Source organism: Haliotis asinina, chromosome 6, assembly GCF_037392515.1.
Source record: "Haliotis asinina isolate JCU_RB_2024 chromosome 6, JCU_Hal_asi_v2, whole genome shotgun sequence".
NCBI classification, from domain to species: domain Eukaryota; kingdom Metazoa; phylum Mollusca; class Gastropoda; order Lepetellida; family Haliotidae; genus Haliotis; species Haliotis asinina.
The window spans coordinates 57829534-57857205 of NC_090285.1; the positions used below are offsets into that span (position 1 = coordinate 57829534).

The 27672-nt window shown below is 41.8% G+C and overlaps 1 protein-coding gene across 1 annotated transcript in view; it reads left to right on the forward strand.

The window, feature by feature from the left end:
• Positions 1 to 27672, forward strand: part of LOC137287355 (cilia and flagella-associated protein 47-like) — a 69274-nt gene that overhangs the window by 8460 nt on the left and 33142 nt on the right. Inside the window, exons 8-38 of the mRNA XM_067819610.1 lie at positions 314 to 580; positions 903 to 1061; positions 2057 to 2282; positions 3647 to 3799; positions 4190 to 4293; positions 4671 to 4753; positions 4970 to 5066; positions 5522 to 5625; positions 6552 to 6664; positions 8346 to 8479; positions 8959 to 9069; positions 9185 to 9315; positions 9868 to 9990; positions 10402 to 10611; positions 10949 to 11017; positions 11727 to 11808; positions 12448 to 12545; positions 12918 to 13199; positions 15129 to 15336; positions 16078 to 16276; positions 16791 to 16882; positions 17503 to 17632; positions 17848 to 17947; positions 19162 to 19339; positions 19887 to 20136; positions 20279 to 20297; positions 21437 to 21441; positions 22711 to 22938; positions 23252 to 23477; positions 23793 to 23988; positions 24141 to 24238. Of these exons, the coding sequence (XP_067675711.1) occupies positions 314 to 580; positions 903 to 1061; positions 2057 to 2282; positions 3647 to 3799; positions 4190 to 4293; positions 4671 to 4753; positions 4970 to 5066; positions 5522 to 5625; positions 6552 to 6664; positions 8346 to 8479; positions 8959 to 9069; positions 9185 to 9315; positions 9868 to 9990; positions 10402 to 10611; positions 10949 to 11017; positions 11727 to 11808; positions 12448 to 12545; positions 12918 to 13199; positions 15129 to 15336; positions 16078 to 16276; positions 16791 to 16882; positions 17503 to 17632; positions 17848 to 17947; positions 19162 to 19339; positions 19887 to 20136; positions 20279 to 20297; positions 21437 to 21441; positions 22711 to 22938; positions 23252 to 23477; positions 23793 to 23988; positions 24141 to 24238 (4475 nt within the window). The remainder of the gene's footprint in view (positions 1 to 313; positions 581 to 902; positions 1062 to 2056; positions 2283 to 3646; positions 3800 to 4189; positions 4294 to 4670; positions 4754 to 4969; positions 5067 to 5521; positions 5626 to 6551; positions 6665 to 8345; positions 8480 to 8958; positions 9070 to 9184; positions 9316 to 9867; positions 9991 to 10401; positions 10612 to 10948; positions 11018 to 11726; positions 11809 to 12447; positions 12546 to 12917; positions 13200 to 15128; positions 15337 to 16077; positions 16277 to 16790; positions 16883 to 17502; positions 17633 to 17847; positions 17948 to 19161; positions 19340 to 19886; positions 20137 to 20278; positions 20298 to 21436; positions 21442 to 22710; positions 22939 to 23251; positions 23478 to 23792; positions 23989 to 24140; positions 24239 to 27672) is intronic.

A 27672-nucleotide genomic window follows, 5' to 3' on the forward strand; every position in this document is an offset into this window, starting at 1 on the left:
ATGAATTTTATCATGATGTTTACTACAGATTCCTGTGATTATGCAAAGCCTTCCTAATCTTTTCTAAATACTGATTTTATTTTCTTTTGGATATATGTTACATTTTTGCTTGATGAGCATCAATGTCAGAAGCCATTTTGTGAAGGGAGATCACCATGATTTGTGGTCAACAAGAAACCCATAGATGTTCAATAGTTGGTGATCTCAAGACCTTGAGTTGTATAACTAGCAGGTGAACTTTTATCAGCTAAGGTCATCTGTGCCTCAAACATCTGAGGTCTCTAGACTACATTATTTTCATATTTCCCCCCAGCACCAGGAAATTATGCTGAGATTGGTCTGACCGGTACAGCGTTACCTGTCATCTTGAACATCTCCCCAGCAACCAAGTTTGATTTTGGAGAATGTTCGGTTGGCGAACATGCAGATGTACTCTGTACCATCAAGAATGAGTCTTCTGTCCTCCCAGCAATATTCCAGTTCAGGAGAATAGCACACTTCACAGCACATCCTCCAAATGGGAAGATTTCTGCGGGACAAACACAAGATGTCATCTTTTCCTTCACGCCACGTCAGGCAGGTGTGTACCAGCTTTTATCTGTGTGATGTTGTGAGTTAATCATTTGCAATATGGCAGCCACACTGTAAGTCTAGGGAACATATTGGTTTCTAAAGCTGGTTGTAGCCACTATTAGTAATTTGTGGAAAAGCTAACGAGAGGCAGCAAACAAACTGATATATAGTAACCTGTTCAGAACTTTGGAATGAACCCCTTTTAAGTTAAAACATTATAATGGAGAATAAACTAAAAATGCTGGGTAAGCGTAACATCACAGAATAATGTTGTGACCCATATTTCTTTTTATTGACCATCTAAGGACTTTATGTGTTATTGTTTGTAGGTACATTCAAACCCATGCAGCTTGTGGATGTGATTGGGCAGGTAGCTGACAGTAGCAACCCCACAATGGCCTACCTACAGGTTATATACACTCTCCCTGTACAGCTACTGGGTCAGAGTAACCCCTCCACCAGGAAGAGGAGTCCCAGATTCAACCCAGGTATGTACGCTAGCTATTATCCCAGTCTTCAGGGGAATCTTGCCTTTACTCTGTCAGCACATACATCCTTTACTCTATCAGCACATAATAATAATAATTCATTTATATTGTGCCTGGCATCCATCTGACTTGTTACTCACTGAATGCTGTTCTCAGAATCTGATTATTGTTACCCCGGATAACCTGGATAACCCAAGGTGCTAGAAGTGTTATAGTCACATCACTTTATCTCACCGGGTACCCATTTTCTGCTGGGTGAAGACGGAGACAATTTTGCAGAGACAATTTTGAACAAACTCATTTGCCTATGGTGAGACCACATGTATCACACATGCTTCGTTATGGGGCATGACTGAAGTCCTAGAAACTCTCAGAAGTCATGCTGCCAAACATGGTCACCCATCCAGGGAGCTCTACTCAAAGGACCACTTATATCCTTTACTTTGTCTGTACACCTGTGCCTAAATCTAGCAGCAAATCTATCCATTACTTTAGCTTAAACACATGTATTCTTTACTTAGTATAAGCATATCAGTACCTTAACATTAGATTAAGCATATTTATCTTTTAATGTAAGCACATCTATCCTTTATGTAAGCATATCTATCCTACACTCTGTCAGTATATCTATATTTTACTCCGCAAGCATTTCTGTCCTTAACTCTACGACTCCTGTCTACACACTATACTCATCATGTTTAGTTGATGTTTATTATGCATGAAGATCCGGGTCAGAATTGTTCTTCAGTGAGCAACCCATACTTGTCGTAAGAGGTGAATAACAGGTTCAGATGGTCAGGCTCAATGATTTGGTTGACACATGTCATCATATCACTGTTGTTTAGATTGATGCTCATATTGTTGATCACTGGACTATATGTCCAGATTTAATTATATATAGACAGCCATCATATAACTGGAATATTGCTGATTGCAGCATTGAACTATGTGTAGTTGTACCCATCCATTCAGCTATCTGTCCATGTGTCCTTCAGGAATCACCCCGTACATCAGCAACGAAGTTGGGATGTTTGTAGACACTGATTTTGACTCACTTGAACCAAACCGACTGCGGAATGCCGTGATGAGCTCCACCAAAACCAGGTTGCACCACCTGAGACTGAGCAAGTCAGCTAACGAAGATAACCGGTCAGTGAAGGTGGCCTTTCCTAATGACCGCACCCACAGTATTCGCCCCAGTGACAGGAGGGAGAGATTCCAGTAAGTGTGGACAGAGGCCACCCTGCTAGTTGATCCCCACCGTTGGGGGAACATGTTAATGTTCTGTGCCTAATGGACATTTTAAGTTTTAAGTGAAATAAATATTCACATGATCACTTGTAAACACATTTTAGTGGAAATTTTGTCCCTCTTAGTTAATAAAAGTGCAGTTTGCAGCATTCATGTACACATGTCTGATATAACACATTAAAAATACCTTTAGGTCTTCATTGTGTATTCTAATTCAACTTAGTGTATAACACAAGTTCTGCTCGGTCAATGCTATAAACTTCTGATCGCACAGTCAACATATATGGTCACAATTTAAAAACCGATTCACCAATACCTTGGAATGTATCCCTACATGCTAGGGCTAATGCTGCTTTTCAGCATTATCATTTGCAGAAGCCGTAGGTCCTCAATTAGCTCCCCTACTCCCCTAAAATGGATGGAATTTGCATTAAAAAAGATAAAACAGTATCATGTCATAAATTTAATTGTAAGTTTACTTACAATTGGCTGTGACCCGTGAAGGTCCCGGGGTAGAATAGGCCTTCAGCAACCCATGCTTGCCATAAAAGGCGACTCAGCTTGTCGTAAGAGGCGACTAACGGGATCGGGTGGTCAGGCTCTCTGACTTGGTTGACGCGTGTCATCGGTTCCCAATTGCGCAGATCGATGCTCATGTTGTTGATCACTGGATTGTCTGGTCCAGACTCGATTATTTACAGACCGCCGCAATATAGCTGTAATATTGCTGAGTGCGGCGTAAAACTAAACTCACTCACTCACTACAATTGGCTGTTGGCCCAACACTGTTAAATCATGGAACAAGATTTATGACGTCATTATGAGCGTAATGTCACCTGCAGTAATGTCATTGACAATAGAAGTGTTAATAGGCTGTCGTTAAGGAATTAATGCGCCATTATCATTTGCGGCAGCCTGCTCATTTCTGACAACTAGAGGGCGGTTTCATGATAATTCCATCCATTTGAGTTATAACACTATGATTTATTCATCACTGTCAGATTTAGTCACTGTGCACAAAATAAATATGTTTATTGTGAGTATTTGACATGTTATTCAGTTTGCTGAAGTTTAAAAAGGGAACCAGTTTTTGTGTTGATGGTGTAAGTTCAAGGAATGATATTAACCTTTGACCTAGAGGAACTTTAAATAATGCATTTCTTTCATAAAAACAAGCTTAAGACAAGTTGAAGTAGAATGTTATATTGCATAAGCGAAGCCAATATAACTTTATATTTCTATAACTGCTGGTATACTTCCCCGATTCATCAAACACAGGATTGTTATCCCCTACAAGTCGTGCTCATTATGTATGTAAATCTCCCCTTGTTCAGGACAATCTTCACCCAGAGAGAGCGGCACACATACGTAGACCCCGACTATGCTTTCACGGACTCCGAGGCCGAAGGACGTCATTCTCATCGGGACCAGTACATCGGCATGGTCCGACAGATGAGAGATGCCAGGCTTCATCTCAAAAAGGCAAAGTAAGTGACACTATCTTTGCAAAAATGTGTAGAGATTGAATCAATGTTTCTTTGGGCCCTCTATTTGATGATTTATTTGTGTCAGGTACCTGATGTTTCAGTTTCAGTTTGTGGAAAGTTTATCAGAACCTGATCCTGTTTATAACCTGCTGTATTCATCATTTTCTTTGTCATTGTATATTTTCCACTTTGAATATGGTTAACTTTAGTGGAATCCATAAACCAATCATCTTTTTTATTGAACTGATTTTTTATTATTAGGACATGTTTCTGATTTATTATAGAAAACCTTGCGTAGTTCCCCCACAAACAAATAGAAAGAGGAACTAGGAATACATGTCTACTTTTGTGCTTGTATGACCCTTTGACAACAACTTTCATCCATTACAGAGAATTCATGGAGACTAATAATAACGTTGAAATTGGGATCAAATCAGCGGCGGGTCTCTGTCCGAAACGTTTATCACTGGAGGAAATCAAGCCTGACCCTAAGGGTGAGTTTTCTACACCTGGAAACTAAAATCTGTGAATTCTGTGTCATGACAATATTTGCAGCAATAATAAATGTGCCTATTTATGATGCCCCAAATCTACACTATAAACTGTACTCAAAGCACAACTTCTTGAAACCCCACTCTGTAGATCACAATTCACTTGAATTTCTGACTCAGCTCCCAAAGGTTGTACAACCCCAAGCTGCACTAGAAGGTTAACAGTCGCGTTGCCATCTTATCCTACCGGGTACCCACTCATTGCTGGGTGAACTTTTCATGGTTTCCAATGCATGTTGTACTCTGTCCAAGGGCACTATGAACTGTAATTATGCCCTATCTGATTGATGAATTGTACACTGCTGTCTGTTCACGTACAGCACCACGGCCGCCAAATGCAGACTGGAAGTTACTGAGCACCAAGAAGCTGTCAACAGCTGAGAAGGAGGCCCGGTCTAAACCTGTGAGTCGGTCCCCACCTTCTTAGTTTCTCATCTTACAGAACAGACACTGTTGAATCGGTCAAATGTGTGACTGCGGTGTGTGTTTAGAGAGTTTCTGACTGGTAGTAAATAACACCATGGTATTACAGCTTTTCACAATATTTCAAATGTTTTTTTTTATAAAGTCATGGATTGTAATTATTGATATAGATAATAGAGTGATGTTGTTGATCTAGGTGCGTGATGGCCTGAATGCTGTACCGACAACTCAACAAGAGAAGGTGGATTGTCGCAAGTGGTTGAGTCCACAGGAGTTGCACCAAATTATCATAGGTTAGTTATACCTAGCCCAAATACTCTGGTATCATACATTGGCAACAGGCCAAGTTATGCTTCAGCCACAGACCTAGTTATACATACTCACTGACCCAGTTACACACACATTGTCCACAGACCCTGTTATACATACATCACAGACTCAGTTATACATACATCAGCCACAAACCCAGTTACACATTAGCCACTGACCCAGTTATACATACATTGTTTGCACACCCGGTTATACATACATTGTCCACAGACCCAGTTATACATACATCAACCACAGACTCAGTCATGCATACATCAACCACAGACCCAGTTATGCATCAGCCATGGATCCATTCATACATACATACATTACTAAACACTCTAGTATGTAGTTATCTAAGGCCGTAATGCTGGGTGAAAGTAGGTCCAAATTGTTACCAAGTTGGACCCGAGTTTAAGTTATTTGTCCTTTATTGCAGGTCCCCCAACCATTGACTTCAGCACCGTATGTCTGAAATCCAGCAGCCAGAAGGAGCTGAACATCATCAACAACCTGAACCAGTACATCCATGTGGTAGCAGAGGTAGGTGTTGGTAATGTATACGTCTATGTAGGTGTCAATAAGGTGTACATCCAGTACATCCATGTGGTAGCAGAGGTAGGTGTTGGTAATGTATACGTCTATGTAGGTGTCAATAAGGTGTACATCCAGTACATCCATGTGGTAGCAGAGGTAGGTGTTGGTAATGTATACGTCTATGTAGGTGTCAATAAGGTGTACATCCAGTACATCCATGTGGTAGCAGAGGTAGGTGTTGGTAATGTATACGTCTATGTAGGTGTCAATAAGGTGTACATCCAGTACATCCATGTGGTAGCAGAGGTAGGTGTTGGTAATGTATACGTCTATGTAGGTGTCAATAAGGTGTACATCCAGTACATCCATGTGGTAGCAGAGGTAGGTGTTGGTAATGTATACGTCTATGTAGGTGTCAATAAGGTGTACATCCAGTACATCCATGTAGGTGTCAGTAGGGTGTACATGCAGTGCATCCAGATCAGGTTTATATTATGAGTCATCAGTGCTGACACTGTTTGTCATTGGTAATGCATATTGACATGAGGCAGATTTGGATATTGGTGACTATATCATGCCAGGATTTAGACACCTAAATGATATCTATTTCTTACAACTGTCACAGATTCATCACAGGCTCCTCACTAGCTTGTCTCAGACTTGTCACAGACTTACCACTGACTTGTTACAGACTTACCACTGACTTGTCACACACTTTCATAGCCTTGGCTAAGTCATTAGTTTTGATGCTGCTGTGAATATTGATATAAGTACACATCTGATGCTCTGAATGCCTCCAACCAAGGAATTCAAGCCTGTCAACTCCTGCATGTCTGTGTAGTGTGTCACCTCAGGTGTTGCAGAGATGACTCACACTTTTCCAGGTACTATTAAGTTTTGGATAACAGTCACCTTGATAATCTTATTTGCAGATTGACTGTCGGGAGCTGCGTCAGAGCAGCCCTCTCTCACAGGTTGTCCCTCCTAAGTCTCGGGCCACCATTCCCATCCTCTTTGAGTCCAACACCAAAGGAAAGTTTCAGCGGTAAGTCATTGTACGTTAGTGTAAAGTTCCTTTTAAAATAATAAACATTTTTTGTTTTATTCTCTGAGAAACTAATAGGAGAGGAATTGAATGTGAGTATAATAGTGCAGTGGCAATATTCAGCTACCTAGCAAAATAAAGGTGATAGGTCTACCAGAGGTATAGCAAGATGTATTTTATACCATTGGAAACCTTGGAACCTAGTTTTCAAAAACCAATGTTTGCCAGATTTGAAAGTGTCAGTGTCTTTTTAGTGCATTTCCATGGTAACTATGCTGTTTTTCAGAGAGCATGACAGCTATATATAAAGGAATATATCTTCACCATAGATGGTGATTTTATCATTTTCGAGAATGCATGTCAATCACCAAGTACTGCTCCACCAAAACATGTAAAAATGTAAGGCCAAGGTCACAATCATCACTTTCGTAGCTATTCTTGCTTGAAATCCTGTGTTTAACCTCACATCTTTCTTGAGTGCTAAGTATGGAATACATACAGCACCATGTATTTGGTGCCATAAGACACCTCAAAGACTCATCTTTCTGACAAAGTACATGTCATACCAGAAATTTTTAGGACACGTGCCATTCAGGGTGTTTCCATGGTTACCATGCTTTTTTATTTGTAACGCAGAATGCATTATATCATGCCTTTATGTGACTAAGTATTGCTTTTCAAGAGTGTTTACTTGTGTTAATGGTATCCTGCTCCATATGTGATAAATATGGGAGAAGGAAATTATGGAAATTAATGGATGACCTCAGTGACTTTCCTTGACTTGTAATAAATCAAAGACAAACTAAGTTTTCCCCGTTTAATGTGATTATTTGATTTATGTATCAAAACTACTTACAAACATGCACAAACATGACAAGTAACATCGGCAGCTTTCTATTAAATATTGTGTACAGTATACCATTACAATATGTACATTACATTGTTTTGTTCACAAATACATGTATGGTGAGTGAGTGTGTGGGTGTGTGAGTGAGTGAGTGAATGAGTTAGTTTAACGTAACGCTTTGCAATATTCCAGCTATATGGCGGTGATTTGTAAATAATCAAATCTGGACCAGGCAGTCCATGGAAATGCAACAAAATGACATATTGCCTGACATATTGTCAAGTCTGGCAACAATGGTTTTGGAAAACTAGAGAGTCCAAGCTTTCCAATGGTACCAAATACATCTTGCTATACCTCCGGTAGAGGTGTTCCAATTTTTGCACCAAATGCCACTGGTCTCGTATAGGAAACAGAAAATAGAAGAGGTGTTTGATGTCACATTTCATTCCTATAGTGTTTTTGATAGAGAGGTTTGATGTCATAGATGAGTACCACTACAGTGCTGTAACAAGACAAAACCTAACTGTTGTGTGAACAAAGGACAAGCTGAACCCAACACTCTAATGTCCTGATAGCGTATTGGGACAAGTTCCCTATCGATCAAATTACCATGAACTAAACACTTCACAAACTCAAATTAGCTAAAGCTTATGATCATTTTCTCTATGCAAGGTTTGCAATAACAGGTTCTCACAAATAAATATTGCTCTCCTTCACCAAGGATCAGCCAAGGATAGTTTTGAGATTATTATTTTCATAGGACATTTATTACACATATGTATCCACACAATTAGTATATGCTCAATATGCTGTATGTATTTCCATGTGTGTCAGGTCGGTGATGTACACAGTAAATGGCTTCTACAAGCACCATGTGACAGTGGTAGCAGACGTGGGACCTGTCACTCTCCAGCTGTCCACAGAGGACCTCCTTCTCAAGCCCACCCCAGGGCTGCCAGCAGATGCAGGTACTGTAGCTCACCCTCCCTGTGACAGGGCAGTGTTGTTGCTTATTGCTGCTCATACTGGTAACCATCACTTTGCCTGGGTCAGATTGGTATATTTATCAGGCAGCCATTTTGTTGTCCTTTACCTCAGTACATCAGCATTACTAATGTTGTTGCTGATTGATGCCCATACAGTCGGTCATCAGGTTGCATGGCCAAGATTGGTATGTTTACAGACTTTTTTTGATGTCTTTTACCACATTACGTCAGCAATACTAATGTTGTTGCTAGTTGATGCTCAGATTATTAATCGTCAGGTTGCCTGGCCCAGATTTGTATATTTGCAGACAGAAGCAGCCATGATGGTGCTTGTGTATTGATGTCTGTTACCTCATGACTGATACTAATGTTATTGCTTTTAACCCGTATTCAGTATCTATGCTTAGCATCTACACTCATCATTGGTGCAATGCTAACTGTTGCTGTACGTGATTCCTTAGGTTACCGTGGTGTGGTGACCCTCCACAACCCCCTCAACTACCCTGCAGAGTTCACCTGGTCCCCCAACCTGGGTGAGAAGGGTACGGCTTTCTCCATCAGACCAGCCACAGGTAGGTTCACTGCCTCTCAAAGGAGTTTCACTTCAGTTTCCTATTTAGAATATATGTCTCCTATGTGTTTCTTTTTGTTGACAATATATTACCTAGGTATGATGTGTTGTTTTAGGTACAGTGGATGCCTTCAGTGACCTTGACTGTGAGGTTGTTTGGCATCCCTCCTTCATGGCCCCAGAAGATGGTTCCTTCACACTGATGCTCCTCAATGGCAATCCACTACAGTTTCGATGTCTGGCACAGGTGGGAGCATGTTTCATAGACAGCACCCTCAGCCATCACAGATCACTGAATACACAACTCGGGCAAAACATGTCATTGCATGCCTAACACATCACTTCATTTTTAGCACTCACCACTGCACTCCAAACACACCTTACTGCATCCTGGACACATGTCACTGCATCCTGAGCACATGTCACTGCATCCTGAGCACATGTCACTGCATCCTGAGCACATACCACTGCATCCTGAGCACTTCACTAAATTCTAGACACATGTAACCTCATTCTGAGTACATATCACATCATGCTTTCAGCCTCAGCATTATACACACTCAGCACACAAAGATACACTATGCTACATGCTCCACACAACATTCCTTACTACAAACACTCCACGTAATTCTTAACCCACTAACCTCCCAAATACGCATCTTGTTCAAGCCTTTTATGAGGGCTTTTCTAAAGTGAAGTATTGTTGATGTCATTACTATGTATGCTCTACAAATTACTTTGCTCTTAATAAAATACATCCACGCTCAAAATCAGTAACTTTGTTGTGTTTACATTTCAGCTTGGCAACAGTTCAGTTCAGTTTGTGGAACGAAGGATAATGTTCGGCCAGGTTCCAGTAAACCTCACTACCACCAGAACTGCCCTGCTACACAATGCTGGTCAAAACCATGCTTTCTTCCAGGTCAGAACAGAAGAGTGTGCACACATTCACAGAAAATATAAATCACGCCAAAGGCCAACATTTTGAAACAACTGTATATTAACACTAAACTCAACACTAAAACTATTTTAAAACATGTTCAAGCAGGAGCTTTCAAATGAGTTTGGTACAATTAATATAGTGTCAAGACATTAACAAAGATTATGCATGTATTTGTCTCTGCAAGACTTCAGTGTAGATTGTTAGACCAAATGCCATTGTAAATCCAATACAGTTGCACTGAGTAACAACTTATGGCTAAGACCACATTGTTGAAGAAGACGCTGGACTCAGTCAAAATTGGAGAAACACTGATAAGTGGGTGGATGCAGCAGTTTCCGAGGCTGACCATTAGTGTCGTGTTGTGCATCACTATGTGTTTTCTGTGTAAAGGTCCTGGATCCCAACCCTTTCCCTGGGCTCACCGTGAGTCCGGTCCATGGTGTGGTGCCTGTGGGGGGAACAGCCGAGCTGAGGGTCTCACTGACCCCAGACGCTGTGATGAAGTTTGACACGAGGGTCCAGCTGGCCATCAAAGGTGGGAAGACCATTGATCTCAGGATGGGTGGGACAGTGGAGCCTCCATGTGTCGACATCAGCATGGTACGTCACTATCACAAGTCAGAAGTAACAAGATAGTTTGAAATTGTCATCACAGTATTTCTTTTAATCAAAAATTCATGTTAGAAAATGAATAATGTTTCTTCTTTGTCGCGTATTAGAAACTTTAGTTTCAGTGGAAAGAGAAATGACTTAGGGATTTCAACTAGCAAATGCTTAAGGGCATCTGTTCCTTAGGACTGCATTTGAAGAAGAAAGATGCTGAAGTCCATAAGAAAATTCTATGTTCATACATACACAGGAAAGAACTAAGGAAAAGCAGCTTGTGTAGTGTTGACATTACCTGATAATTATTAGACATGGGATGTCTGTGTTACAGCCTTCCTTCAACTTCGGTGGCATTTACTGTGGGTCAGGGGCCACCATACAGTTCCAGCTCCTCAACAAGGTAACTCTCCACCCAGTGTGCTGACCTGTGGGGACCAGATAAAACTTATTCCTCCCTTGTCTTAGAAGCATCATGGATCAGAGGGTCATGCTCCCTGATTTAAGAGTCGTTATGATGTGATGGCATTGATAGTAGCTTTTAACATCAAACAGTGGAACATGTTTGGTTCTTACTCAATTACTGCAGGCCTCTTGTAGGTTGGAATTCTGCTTAAAGTAAATAGAACACCTTGTGTCACATGTGTGATTGTGTGACATCGTACCCCAGTTGAGTGAATTGTTGCTTACACAGTATGCTGGTGAAACTTAATTATCTCCGGTTGTTTTGTAGAAGTTGAAATATTTGTGAACGTGATGGAAGACAGAATGTACCTACTCATTTTACTGAGTAACTGGGCAGAAAGAGCTCATATGATGTGTTAATTTGCAGTAGATAATGAAGGTCAGATAGATCAATGCATCTGTAATTGTTTTTCTTGACTGGGTAGAGAGTGTTGGTGTAGCGTTATGGTGTTTACTCCCAGGTTTGATCTTGAATAGAGAGCCTTCCCTAAAGGGTGCAAGTTAACATGAAGTGACACCTGAAATTTCTCTGACATTTTTTATCATTGCTGTTGTGGCAGAGGTACGTCCATCCGTACCAGTTGTATTATGAAAATGTATGCCGGCGGAGTTGTTCACATCCATCTTTGTGTTTAATTGTGGTATAGACTGTCACCAAGGCAAAGATGGAGTTCGACCTGACACGCTTCAAGGACTTCACACTGGCCTTCCCAGGATTCCAGACCCAAGGTCAGTGTCAAGGTCATCCTAGCAACTGAAACACAGCAAACACAAGTCAGAGATTAACTGTGAAATACTGCTAGTCATTACTGTAAACTGATGTGCCACCCAAACTCTTTTTACCCATGAGTCAAAATCCATGTGATTTCATCTAGAATGCTCAGGGTATAGTTATCATGTGGATCAAATGGAGTTTTCAGTGAAAAGATGAAACAAAGTGCCTCCAAATGTTTGTAACCTAATGTTATTCCTGTGAACTCTGTTCTGTACTATTCAACATCATAAACAGAGGAAAACATGAAGATTTGAATTAGAATTGGTCTTCCATACACCCATACGCATCATAGAAGTCTACTAACAAGATTAGGTGGGAAGCCTTGCTGACTGATTGATGCCTATAGTGTTAATCACTGTCAACTATTCTATGGCATAGCTATTCCTGATATCAACTATTCTATGGCATAGCTATTACTAATATCAACTATTACATGGCATAGCTACTCTTGATATAAACTATTCTATGGCATCAATATTCCTGGTATCAACAATTCTATGGTATAGTTATTCCTGATATCAACTATTCTATATGGCATTGCTATTCCTCATTTCAACTATTCTATGCTGTATCTGTATTGTATGACAATGCAGATGACTACAGCTACCAGATGATGAACCAAGGGATGTACTCAGTAACACTGGGTCCGGAGGAGACTGTCCCAGGGGAGATAACTTTCATGCCCACAGAGGTAGGAATTACTCTGCCTGTCACAGTTTGCATCTTTGTAACAAAGTTCCACAGATCCCTCTACTTTTTTAAACATTCCTTATTTTCATCATGCTGTCTTTTATCAATATTAACTGTACCTCAGTTTGTGAACTGAATTAATCGGTAAGCTTATCTTTGAAATAGCCTAATCTTTGGTTGATTAGCCAAGTGGTTAAAACGTTTGCTTGTCATGCCCAAATCATGTGTTCGATTCCCAACATGGGTGCTATCTGTAAAGCCTGTTTCTGGTGTCCCCCTGCTGTGATATTGCTGGAATATTGCTAAAAGCTGGCTAAAAGCATTCTCTCTCACTCACTCTTAGTATGACACTTACCTATGTTTCTGTTTGCAGGTGGCTGCATATGACTTTGTGATGCCATGTGTCATCAATCATGTGGGTGCCCCCACTCCTGCCCCTACACCCTTCCCTCCTACCCCAGCCCCCTCCCAGAAGAACAGTCTACAGCACATCATCAACCCCCGCCCCCAGCCATTTATGGTTGTCACACCCAGGAAGCATGTCATAGCCACAGCACTACGGCAGCCATTACAGCTATCCCAGAACAGGATAGAGTTCTACCTTCCTGCTAGCATGCATGAACTGTACAAGAATACTGGCATTGGAGAGTCCAAGGTAAGGATCAGATTGTCTTAACTGATACACAGTGCTTGGCTATATAACTGCATTATCGTATATCATGCTAATTGTTTCCTGGCTACATCAATTTATGTTATTGTTTTCAATATATCCAAAAGTATTCATTCAAGTAATTATTTTGAAAGGACAATCTTTATTTGTATTTCTATTTGAACTGTTAGTCTCAGGGATGCATAGATTACTTTGCAGAGTTGCATCCCTTAGATTTTCTTAAGGATTCTATAATCCTTGAAATCCTTGAGGCCATGATGTTACTGAAATACAGTACAGTTTTACCTTAACTCACTCGCTCACTTGCCATACATAGCTAGCAGGACCAGTTGGTGGTAGATGTATCGTAGCTCCCATACCCTTACGCCCTTCCATTTCTGTTCACAGACTCGTGTCAAGGTACATATATCACATATTTCATTTTGGTGACTGATGGTTTTGCATGAGCACTGATACCAGTTTAAAGAAAGTACTGAGAGCTTGATTTATATCATTGTTTCACTACTTTGCTTCCACAAAGCTCTCTTCAGCTTAATTCCACAACTTTAAGTTACATCATTATAAAATCATTTAACGTTTCCTTGTAAAGCTATTGTTCATGAAAAATATTAAAACAGTGGTATTTTTGCCAAGAATTTGAAGTTCCTATTAGAACAATGTAGTTGTATGCCTGTTTTATGCCAAATCTGTCAAAATAGGAGGTGAGTTCAAGTAGACAACATATTTTACATTCCAAATGTTTCTGAATAAGGAGATGGTGGGATTGAAAGTGAAAAAGACATACAACTTCATTGCTTTAATATGAACTTTCGATGCCAGGGATAATTTTACCTGTACTGAGAATAGCTTAATGGCAGGTTCAACTGCTACACCTCGCTGCCTGTTCTGTATCATGCCTGATTCAGTTACAGGCTGCCATTACAGTGATGTTGTAGTACTGACAATGGCATAAAACAGCATTCACTCATACCGAAGTCATGCACTTGACTCACTTTGTGTCATCTTGCACATACTTTGTCATTTTAGCACTTTAACATTTCACTGCACTGCATTTAAAGATTGGTCTTTAGTGGCCTATGCTTGACCTGAGAGGTGATGGACAGGATCAGGTGCTCAGGCTCACTGACACAGACCGTGCACATCATCCCAGTTGAGTCAACAACAACCAAACAAATTTAACACATCATGACTGATATCTGAACATATTACATATTCATGTATTGTCATAGACAGTTTCAATACACAAAGAGTTCCATTGTTCAGTACACCACTAATCATCAGGTGTATTCATACACAATACTTAGTCATCATGACAAGTTTCTATGGTTTGAAATGTTTTATGTGAAAAAAATGTGAAAAATTACAAAAAAAACCCCACAATTGTGTGGCTGTGTGCTGCAATGTCTTCAGAACTTTAGAAGGATTGATGATGGTCAGATCAACAAATCATATGCTCTCTAACTTCTTATGGTTAGGATATCGTAACACAACAAAGTGTATTGTTCATTATGTTAGCTGAGGTATTTGTTAACTCAGAATAAGATCCTCCACTGTGAACCTGCCTGTTCTGCTAACAGGTGCTCACCATGATAGGTGTTTCCAAACTTATGTTTGCATAGACAGGGATGTTTACACTGCATGGACTATATGAATATACACTTGTCCTTGGAGGTGGGTCAAACATGACATGTGCTTTGAGTTTGAATCAGCAGCCATTGCTAATGCTAATGTTCATTATTTTATATCACTCAATTTATCATCGATATTTCTTTAAATATCTTTAGATAACAATCAGAGCAGACCTGGATGTTCCATATTACAAGAGTCTGTTTTTGCAACACAGCCTCCTCGACTACAGATGGTATTGTCTGCCTGCCCTGCTCATGTCTGTTCCATGTTGTCATACTGTTGCAGCCTCTGATCATAGTAAACAATAGTCCCCGCAACATCAAGTGGGCGTTTGACCTGTCCAAGCCCACAAAGGCCCTGGAAGATGGGGCGCTAAAGTTCACCCATTCCTCGGGCGTACCGTTTCTGAACCTGCAGAACAAGCCGAGTCGGGGGATTGAGGGAGAGTTGGAACCCGGCCAGACACAGGAGATCTCTGTCCACTTCTGTCCAGGTCAGTGTCAAGTAACACATGAAAAGCTTTAGTACTCTTCAAGCTGTATCTTTTTTTATAAATAATTCCTCAATATAAAATAATCAAGGTCTACTTTAAGACCAAATTGGTAAAGTAGGTTTTATCTGTGTAACCTTGTAGTTTCTGAGGACCACCTCCATGGTCTAAAGGATTGAATGTCTGCATGGGAAAAAATGATCAGTTGTTCAAATACCTGACCACATCATGCCTAAAACTGTTTAAGAGAGGGTTTCTTGTGATCATTAAGGGTATAAAACAATGAGTGCTTGGCCTATAGTCAGGATTCTTTATCTGGGAGGGGTATCCTTGTTCAAATGCAACATGGCATGACAGTGGTCTAGTACAATAAAACCAGCCATTGCCAAGAGTAGTACAAGCAGCCATAGATATACAGATTGATATAGAAATGCAAGAATCTTGAGGGTGACCTCACACCCCAATCTCCCCTCAGTTCACCTTATCCTGCTATTACTGTAGCATGGGAACAGATTATGCAGCTATTATATATATACTGACAAGTAATGAAAGTGCTTACATCATGTGGTTCGCTTTTTCTACAGTCTTGCAGCTGTTCAGTAGACAAACTAAACCATTGTGCCTGTATGCTCAGCTATGGTTTGGCTTAGGTTTCACGGGTATGAAGTCACAAATTAATTACACTAATTTTTAAACTCGTCATCTCAGTTGTGGGATGTTTTTAAATGCTTGTGTGTGTTGTAGCTCAGCCTGGCAAGATGGAGTGTTTGGTGCCAGTGGTCCTGGATGAATTGTGGGACAAGCCCTACCAGTACCTGCATATTCTTGGAGAGCTGAAGGCACCACGGATCTGGTTCGACCCCACGGCTATCTGCCTCACCCCTGTGCCTCTCACCACTGAGGTTGCCTGTGAATTCAACATCCTGGCCTCACAATACAGAGTGTATGTTGATCACCAGTGAAATCTAGGACCACTGCATGTCACACATCTTTAACATAGAATCATGATAGTGGTAGCATGTAGGAAATGTATTTAGAAGTAGTCCACAAAGTAGTGCCAGTGTATATGGGCTGGACAAGTCTGTAGTTCTCTTCCATACAATTTATTTTATATCCCAAAAATATATACTGGTATTTCTTGAGTGAAGTAACTATTTTGAGTCAGCTTCAATGTCAATGGTTTTTGGAGTAAAATCATGACTAAATGAGAAATAAACAAACGAACAAAACATTTTTCTTTGTCAGTTTACATATTTACTCAGGTCCTGTGATGAAATGAACATTTACCAGGATATAAACCATACAGTGTGTGTGTGAAGTGTTCAAAGTTGAGAATGATAGTTCTTGTCAAAGCTGTCAGTGTTAGAGGGTAGCTACATTCAAATACTGAATCTTTAAGCCTCAGGGATTCCAGGGTTTTTTCATTTCTAATGCTGGTTTCACTTGTATCTGATCAGATCTGACTCTCTGAGTTTTGAGCTCCCCGAGGTGGAATGTGAAGATGGCAGCAAGATCAGTCCTCTCACTCTCCAGTTCCCTCAAGGTCAAGGTCAGTCTTCTATCCAGTGACCACTGAGTTTTGGTTTTAAAGGGAAAATACAGTGGAAGCTGTCTAATCTGGCACTCACTGGGACTGAGGAAATAAGCCGCTTTAGGCAATGTGCCGCATTGCAGAGCTGTTGTACAAGCCACGGAAGGGACTTGGATTTTATGCCGGTGTGACGACTTGCTGGATTAGACAGATGCTGGTTTTTACAGCTTCCACTGTAAACGGAACATCTGTAATAATTTTGTTGCAAACTTAAAATTTTGTAATATTTTTACAAGATGAGGCTTCTGTAATTTTTTAGTGGGAATTTGAAGCTATTACTAATTATCAAATATTAACTTGGACAGGTATTTGTAATTGGGTCAACAATAAAATACTAAGGTACTTAAATATTGCTAGAATATTGCTAAAAGGATGTAAAAGTCAAACTGACTCACTTAAAAATTGCTACGTTCAGTTTAATTTCTCTTGACAACTTACTTGAGCTAACCCCGTGAAAGGAAATCAGTTGTTTACCTTTGATTTATGTCATTTTTTACGATTCTAAAAATATTTTATGTGTCATATGTACATTTTTCTGACCATTTACCCATATGGCCTTCTTTCCACTCTTGCTCCAGAAATCAAGCCTTGTGCAGGAGATGAGGGACAGATTGACCCCTGTTGTATTCCCTGCAAGGTCACCTTTGTCAGCCCCAAACCAGTCTCATTTGCTCAGCCAATCATCTTCAAGGACACTGAGGGCAGAATGTAAGGGAGATAACACTCTATATATTTTTTTATAAATCTTCATTACATAGGAAAGCACTTTGAATGGGCATATGTAAAAATTCAATGCTCCATTTAATAATGTTTCATAAATACAACATTCAGTTGTTCACAAAGAATATTCTACCATTTGAGTATTTAACTTTCATATGACTTCATGCATTCAACTCCCATGTGACCTTCATCTTGGTTCCCAGGTTTCCCCTGATGGTGACTGCATCATCAGACAACTGCCTGCTGACCTGCTACCCGTTCCTGGCTCTCCATCGCAGTGACCATCAGATAGTCTGTGAAAATGTACTTCAATCTATTCTATGTTAAAGGAGGGACTATGCTGTATATGGTGTATCTGTCACAACCCATTTACTGGCAAGGTCCAGATGGTGTTGTGTCATGTTTGAAACTGAAACTCTGTGATTTAGGCAAAAATTAACTACCATGACATTTATATCATTATTTGAGTCAGATTTTAGAGGTTTGCATTACACTTGCTAAAACAGTCAATCAGTTTTAGCCTAGTCCCTCTTGAAAGTGCACTAATTGAACAGTCTTATGGAGGAGGAAGCCTGTCCATATTGTGGAACATCAGTTGTGCAGTGCTCTATTCCTTGGGCACTCCAGAAACTTACATTTGTGGGTTTGAATCACAGCGCACCCAGATCCTTTTTCTAGGTTTGTGAGCACCATGTTTGTTGATCTCACCAAAGTAGTAAACACTTACATCACTTCAGGCTTTCCTCCCAAGTCAGACAGACACGCCATGATATAACCCGGAAACTAGTCAATGCAACATTAAACAAAGCTCATGTATTGAAACTCCAGGTGTATTCCCCATACAATTGCCACTTTTCTTACTAATTGAGGGGCGTTCAAAATAACCAACTGCCCAGATTCCCAGCGCCGGTTATTGTATTGAGCCAGCAGTTTCGAATTTGTGCAGACCCTTATGGCTTTCAGTAAATTATTGGTCAGTAATTTTTCATGGAATGTTTCCTCTTTTTTCTTTATGAACGTTTGGGAATCATCCACAATCCATCATGTTTCGATAACGTACGCTTTGGGAAAGGAATGTCAACGCCAGTCTAACAAATACAAACTCCTCCATGTGCCAAAGGCTTCGCTTAATTTTGTAGAAACATTGAGAAACTGTGTACAATGTAGTCTATTTTGTTTCTATTGGTTTGATTTTAACCAAATGGGCCTGCAGATTTCATTCAGGGCCTGTAGATTTTAAAGCCTGCAGAAAGTAGCAGGCCCTGATTGCCAGCTGGTAAATTAAATTATTGCAAACACAGGTGTTAAGTCTAAATTACAAATATGTTCATCAGTTTACACTTTTAAAGATAATGAATAAAGACACGTATGAAAGTAGTCCCTGTAAGTTACTCTTGAAATAAATGATTCACTTGTTTGTTTCTGTAAGCTCTCACCGTCCATCCATGCAGGTGTCTATGCATCTGTACATTCATTCACTTTGTAAGGAGTTCTAACTGACCATCTTCTGTATACAGGGATCGTCCCCCAAGGGTCATAAGCTGTTAGGCTCCAAGGATTCTGTGAGTGCTGGTGAGGCCGTGCTGGTGCCGTGTCAGTCCCCCAACCACTCTGGCAGCCGTCCCAGCACCAGTGCCACCAGCTCCAACTTCCAGATTTCCACCTCCAGTTATGAGTCCAGCGACAGCATTACAGGTAGGGATGTCATGGTTGGTCATGACTATGATAATAAGGACACTTATATGGTACTGAACTCCATACCACTCGGTCATACCCAAAGCACCTACAACTAAACAGACAAGCAATTGTCAGCAATTAAGGAACAGATGGATTTTTAGACCAGGAAGCAGTGCTTCAGCCAGGCAGCACCACTGCACTATGATAAATATGCAATGGCACTATTTTTTTCAATGCTAGAGTGTACCGTTTGGCACAACATTTAATGTAATCCACAGGTCTTCTATACCATGGTTACAATGAATGACAAAAGTCTCAACTGCATTAGCACACGTTTTAGTCTTTAAGGTGCCAATGGGCAACACTCACACAAATGCTGGCTGAAGCACTGAGGAAGGTGAATGTCCAAGGCGAAGGAGAGTCATGCTCCATGGCTCATCAGCAGTGTTTGAAGGATCTGTTCATATTCTCGTGGATGTACATGGATTACAAGTTCCTGAAAACCCTCTGCACCAAATACATTGCTAATTCATTCAGAGATGTTTCTTGGATTGCTCTGCTTCAGATTCAGCTGACAACAGCACTCCTCACCCTCGTGATGGTGCCATGAACAAGCCACAGTCTGGGTCGGACACAAACTGCCGAATCAATGCTGGACTGGCTACACGATCATTGGGGTCAGCCATGTTCCCTGATGAAGATACTGAGGAAGGAATATTCCACATGGAAGTCCTGTTTGCTATGCAGAGATGGTTCTCCTCCATGGGCTGGCCAGGGGGACCCTTCCCTATTACTATACCAGAGTCTCTCCGAGTGTAAGTACATTTAATACCAGAGTCTCTCCCACTGTAAGTACATCACCATACCAGAGCATCTATATGTATAAGCACAAAAATAATATCAGTTTCTCACAGTGTAGGTACATCACCTGTTTTAGTGCTTGCTGATTTGTTTCAGGGATGACCGGCCGCGCTCTGTGTAAGTGAAAGATCTAGAGTCTATATGATATAGCTGACATACTGTCTCTATAACGTCAGTAGTTGTTCCTAACTAAGAGAAACATGTAACCCACGAAGATTCGGGGTAGAATAGGTCTTCAGCAACCCATAAAAGGTGACTATGTTTGTCATAAGAGATGACTAACGAGATCAGGTGGTCAGGCTTGGTTGACACGTGTCATTGGTTCTCAGTCGTGATGCTCATGATGTTGATCACTGGATTGTCTGGTCCAGAATCCATTATTTACTGACTGCCACGACATAGCTAGAATATAGCATCATAAAACTGAACTCACTCAGACAATCATGTGGATTCAACTGCTGCTTCAGATGTATCAGACTAATTGACTATATACATTATAAGGGTAACGCTATTTTTCAGGGCATTATCATTTGCAGAAGCCCGAGGTCTTTCATTAACTGCCCAACGAAGGAGGGCAGTTGAAAAGACCAAGGGCTTCTGCAAATGATAGTGCCCTGAAAAAATAGCGTTACCCTTATTATAGCTAAAATGAATAGAATTTTTTATAAAAGAATAATAAAAACAGCGGCATTGGTTTAGAAGCATTTACTGCCAACAACAAAACGACGGAGGTCACTGACACAGATTTTACAAATATAGTCACGTCATAGAACAACAGAGATGACGTCACTATTGAAAGTGACGACATTCGACCTTGACCTTTGCTCATACTACCAGCCACCATTGTTTTCAGTGATCAACAACGTTAGACTTGAAGTCGATATTTTCATTGCTGTATGTTGTCATTTATGGCACAATCGTTATGGATGGCACAAGCAGGAAAGTGCATAATGGCACAGGCACATGTGACAAATGTGAGCCAAATGTATGGTCAAAAATGAATCCTTGTTCAAACGAGGCGTAGGCGATTCAACTTCAACAACTGAACTACTTATGACGTCACCTAACAACGGGCTTGATAATGGCCCGTCGTCAAGCATTTTGCGGGCGTTATCCAGTTACAGTGGACCGCTCATTTCTGATAACGAGCGGTCGTTTTCATGATAATTCTATCCATTTTAGCTATAATGCACTATATTCCCACCTCACAGGGGCTTGTAAAGGTGCTGCATATATATTACCCCAGTCAGTTAGTCATTGTACACTGGATTCCATTCTCAACTCCCTGGGGAGTATATAATCCAACCTGCCTGTGAATCACTAAAGTGGAAGCTACACCTATGATCATGTCCTTCCAGTCATGAGTATGTTTGTAATATAACTATGACGAAACATTATTTTAACCCATACTAACATTATTTCATGTATTATCATTATGAAATCAGTATGCTATTGCATGTTCTCTGCATATGCACATGCTGTCATATTTAGCATGCATTCAATTACTGACAAACTTCAACTAATTAGTAGCTATCTATTAGTGATTCTGTAGATATATTTTCTGCTTTCCTTTCATCTGACCAGTCTGAGCGTCGCTGATCAAGAGAGTATACTTGGTATTGTGTTCTCTGATCATGCAACCCTGAATTGGTTGACACAGAAACATTCATTACAGGCTGCATGGCTGTACTTCCTCATCAACAATGTCTCACTTAAATAGATGAACATTTGAACAGAAGAGACTAGTATGTAGAAGTACTGCCTCATGTCTGTTAGATATTCCAACTGTTTCCTTGTTCAATTTTTAACCTTTGAATGAAACACTATGGAGACAATATCATATACGTGACAAATATAGTTGGGCATATTTGTAAATTTTGAAATTATGAACAGTTGTGTAATAATTCATTGACTTACTGATAAAAAATCAGTCACAAAAAATACCAATATCCCTAACATATTTGTCCAATATATATGGAATGGAAGTTGCCAGTATAAAACAAGAGAAAGGCTGATGGCGACTTCTTGTTCATCAGCTCACTGGCTCATCAAGTTCAAGAATAGTTGTACTTACATACCGGCAAAGGATGTCATCAGACCTTTGTTTAGTGAGAGTGATACACAGCATTTTGCTCTGTAAGACAGATTGGAAGGAATCTTTAGCTTTAACTGATAGACTTTATACCTAGAAGTGATGGCAGCAATGAAAAGATTTCTTCGTGAATGACATGAATTATTTTGAACACATTTTTCTGAGAATTACATGCATGATAAGTGATATGTGTTGAACAATTTCTCCATGAAATATATGTGGTATGTACTGTATCAAATTCCCCAGGGGTTATATCTGGTATGCGCTGCACAAATGACATGTGTTATATTTGAAGCGGTTTCTCCAGGAATAACATGTGGTACAGTTTATATCTTGCAAATACAATATTTGTCTGAGCATCAGTGTCCAAGCAACACACCCCCTCTGAGCTGAGCATCAGTTAAATCAATGATTACACAGTCTCACTATGTTGTAGGGGCATTACCCGTAAACCAGTGGAGGAAGAGCATGGCAAAGGTCCGAAGTCTGGGGGTTGGGACACCAACAACCTCAAGAAGGACTTTAAGACCATCTATGACATGATCAGCCATCTAAGTGGACGCCCTGTCCCTGGCATCCCCCTCAACTCTTCCCTCCCTGCAGACCCAATAGAGAGAGTCAAACAGATCTACTGGCAGCACTCAACCCTACTCACATTCCTCAGGTGAGTCATTGTTGAATCTATCTGTTCACTTCCTCAGATAAGGTTTTGTTGGTTTGAACGGTTCACTTCTCAGTTTGGTCATAGTTGAATCAACTTGTTCACTTTCTCAGGTAAGTTATTTATGAAATGAGCTGTCCACTTCTCATTTAAGTCATTGTTGAATCAACCTGTCCCCTGTCTCAGGCAAGTCATCGTTGAATCAAACTGTTCTCTTTCTCAGGGAAGTCATTGTTGAATCAATCTGTTCTCTTTCTCAGGTAATTCAGACCATGTTATTTCTTGTTTCATTAATTTCTGTGTTTGTTTGGTGCAGGTGTCAGGGAGCCTGTGTGGCTGCAATCAGGCCGGAACATCTGATGGAGCCACGTGACTACAGTCTGTGGAAGCGTCTTCAACAACAGCTCAAGATGGAACTGGTGAACCAGGGCATGACTGAGGAGGCTGGCCGTATCCATGACGATGAGGAAGAACTGGAGGAGGAGGTCTTTGAAGCTGTGTCAAAGAGAGCATGGACAGATATACTGCTTCAGATCTACAAGGTGAGACAGGTGGCACACCAAGTACTTATTGTCTTTCATCCTACAAGAACTGATTCAGATCAAGCCTGTAGCATTCAATGACAAATTAGGTACATTACTATCATACAATCCCATGTCACATGTTTGGATATACAGGGATTACAAATGTGAGGAGAATTCCTAGTATTGAACCTACTTTATGAAGGTGTCTACTCATCGTGCCTCCCTCTAACTGTAACCAGTGCTGATATACACTAGGTGGCTGGATAATATGGGGACAGGCAGGGGAAGATCTTCAAGAAGTAGATCAATGTGACTCTCTTCTTTCATTTGCAGTCTCTGGTCCTAGCAAAGGTTACGCCTCGCACACTGAAGACGATGGCTTCACCTGACCGCCATGTGACCTTACCAAGTATCAACCCTGACCCTCTGTCCAGCAACATCTACTGTGTGTCTGAGCGGATCATCTTGTCCTGGCTGAATCACCATTTTGAACACTATCGGCAATCAGTGTGGGAAAACTGCCCCAATGGTAAGTCAGCCCTGCAGATGCAGGAAGGCCTGAAATATGAAGAAAGTGTATCTGGTGTCAATTCATGATAATTTTGAATCTCAACAAAAGTGAGTTATTCAAGGAATATGTTTTTTGTTCCTTCTATCAATATTTGTTCCCTTCATTTAAAGGTGGGGTCCCATCCTCAAGATGGATTGTCAACTATGACTTTGACCTTCTAGATGGCCTTGTGTTTGGTGCTGTGTTGGGAGCTCACATGCCTTTCCTGGTGAGTATTAACTGTGTTGGGAGCTCACATGCCCATCCTGGTGAGGGTTAACATTGTTTGGAGGGTCACATGCCCTTCCTGGTGTGTGTTAACAGTGTTGAGAGCTCCCATACCCTTCCTGGTGAGTGTTAACAGTGTTGGGAGCTCACATGCCCTTCCTGATGAGTGTTAACAGTGTTAGCTCACATGCCCTTCCTGGTGAGTGTTAGCAGTGTCGGGAACTCCCACGCCCTTCCTGGTGAGTATTAACAGTTGAGAACTCACATGCCCTTCCTGATAAGTGTTAACAGTGTTGGAAGCTCCTTTGCTCTCCCGGGTGAGTGTTAACAGTGTTGAGAGCTTACATGCCCTTCCTGGAAAATAGGTGCAATGTTGGGAGCTCAAATGCCCCTGGGGTAAATGTCAGTGCAATACTGGGAGCTCTCATGCCTGTTTTCTCCCATGCATCCAATTGTTTAATATGAGCAAAGTCCAATTCAGTGTTGTTATGTCCCTAAACCAAACCAAACACTTCCTTTTCTGTCACTCATCAATACGGATGTGTTCAGATTGTGTTCTTCCAAGCTTCACTGAAGTCCACTCTTGTTCAAGATGAGTAGCGCTGAAACTCTAATTGTATGTATGGTTTCTTTATTAGACGCATGGGAGCTCTAGAAATCATTTTTACAGTGCTATTTGTCGAGACATCTTGTAACTATTTCTTGTCCCCACCTGCTTGCCATGTGGCCTGTCAAGAGGGCGGATGGGAATTTTTTTCCCGCCATATTGTTTACTATCTGCTACGGTAAGTCTTTTTGTGGTGGGTCTTAATAATTAAGCATATTATGCAGCTGGTAGTTGTTAATATGTATTATCATTATATTTCTTCAATCTTTTACAGGTTAAGTTGTTGTTGTTGGCACTTTGCTTCCACTAGTCTATGTACGTAGTATTAGTTAGTGAGCTTGTCGCCCATGCGTGTTTGTTTCATGTTATGTTACATTACGCACATTAGTAGGTTGCGTTTGTTTGTTTTGCAGTTTAAAACCTGCTCTACATGCAAATCTGCAATCCCTGCTAGGGACCTTCATGATGCCTGTCTTAGGTGTCTGGAGGAGTGCACTGGGTTTACTCCACAGACGAGGAAATCTAGATATGCGGATTTTCTATTTTACAACAACCTACTTAAGGCAGGAGGGGACATTTGGGCACAGAAACGGTCCCATAAAAAGAAATTGACTTCATCCTCTACCTAGGGACACTTCCCCTCCTGCACCTGTCCCCCCTGCACCACCCTCTGTTTCACAGGCACCTTTGGTATCTATGGATGCTATTAATACATTGTTTCAACAGCAAATGTCGTCGGTCCAGTCAGTGATCAATTCGGCGTTGTCCAGGTTCTGCAAGGAACACGATACCCGTGTGGCTTTGGGCGGACAAGGTGCTTCGGTTGGGGGAGTCCGCGGCCCAGGCTTTGGCTTAGGAAGCGCTCCTCCCTCAGGGCAACTGTTAAGTGGATCGGCCACTATCTTGGATATGCCAAGGGCTCTAGCTTGACCCATGGGGCAAGTGGGGCACAGACGCCAAGTGCCGGCAGCTCGGGTCTTTCCCTGAGCACGCCTAGTGCCTCAGTGGGCAAGCAGCCAAGTGCTGCCCAACCTCTGGGTGTATTGGCACTCCGTCCTCTCCCTGGGCTATCGGGAAATGTCCTCCATTGGGGGGCTCTTCCCAGCTACCCAGGCGACCTGGTTCGGGCTCTGGCAGGGACGAGTCAAGTGTCTCGGCTCTTCTCAGTCCTTTGACTCCCTCGTATTCGTCCTCAGTTGTGCCCTTGACAGGCTCACTTTACTGTGATGGTTCCTTGTCTGAGGAGCATGATAATGTAGATCAGCCGTCGATCCCAGCTGGATGAGGATGCACCGAGGGTGGACAAATGCGTGTACGCTTACCTGTCAGCCTTGCAGGGACAGCTGATGGACCAAGAAAGCACTGTTGACAACTCTCCGTCGACAGTGCTAGGGAAGCAGCTTACGGACGTGCATTCTCATCTGACACGGTACTACATTAGGTGCTGTGCCAGTCAGATGATGGTTGCTGTCATGGGTTTGCGCCAGCTATGGCTTTCCATAGCTAGGTACTCTCCCGCTACACAGCAGGCACTTCTTGCATTGCCCTATACCTTGGGGTCCTCCCTATTCCCTGGGGCTTTGCAGGTTGTGCGGGAGGCCACGGAGGCTGGCAGCACTTTCAAGGATTTGTTAGAGCAGCCCTCCTCGTCTTGCCAACGGCCTCCTAGTCTTGCTTCAGCATACCCTTCTGCACCGGCGAAGGGATGGTTCTAAATGGGCTGCCCTGTTACAGCACAAACAAAGCAAGAAGGCAAAAGGTAAGGGCAAAGGTCCTGCGTTGTCGCAGCAGCAGAAACAGCAGCCTTTTCAGGGTAAAGGGAAGCCCACCCTGGCTTCCCGTTAATTGTCTCCCCAGAGCCCTCAATTCCCCTCGCACAAGCAGGTGGAGACCTGCCAACTGTGGGCGTGCATTGCCTTCTGCCAAACATCCCTGTAGGCAGCCAGCTGTCACTGTTCCTTTTGGAATGGCACATCAAATCCATGGGTCCTGTCCACAGTCAGGGATGGCCACATGCTACAGTGGAAGCAAGACCCTCTGAGCTTCTCCAGGATTCGGCTCACGCCTGTGCCAATCTCTCTTTAAAAAGCAGAGGTCCTCCATGCCGAGATCCAGTCTTTACTGGACAAGGCAGTCATCGAGGTGGTTCTGGAAGGTCAACAAGAAGATGGGTTTTATTCCACATACTTAATTGTGACCAAGAAGGACCCATTCTGAATCTCAGAGGGCTGAACAAGCTCATAGAGGTTCCATCCTTCAGGATGGAGACACTGCGCTCAGTGATCTTCTCTGTAGAGACATGGGATTGGCTCACGTCCATCGATCTCAAGGACGCTTACGGCGCCGAGAGTGTTCACCAAAATTATGCTGATCCCAGCTCAGCTAACCAGGTCACAGGACAGATGTTGTCATCTGTACCGCGATGATTGGTTCTTGAGTGCCGTAGAGCACCTCTTATCACACGATTCCACACAGCAAGTGATGGACATCCTGTTGAAGCTCGGCTGGATCATCAATCTCAAGAAATCAGACCTGACCCCTATGCAGGATCTGGTGTTCTTAGGAGCACGGTTCAATATGGCACAGGGGATTGTTTCCTTAGTCCCAGACCGCATTGTCAAAGTCCAGAGGACTGTTTCTCAGTTCCTTGAGTCCCCCAGGGCCACAGCGAGAACTTGGCTTCATCTGTTGGGCAACATGGCGGCTACAGTGGACGTGGTCTGGCGTGCAAGGTTGAGGATGCGACCCATTCAACAGGCACTAGCCCAGTTGTGGTCCCACGCGGAGAGCTACGAGAAGGGACTTGAGAGTCCAGATTGGTTGATTCC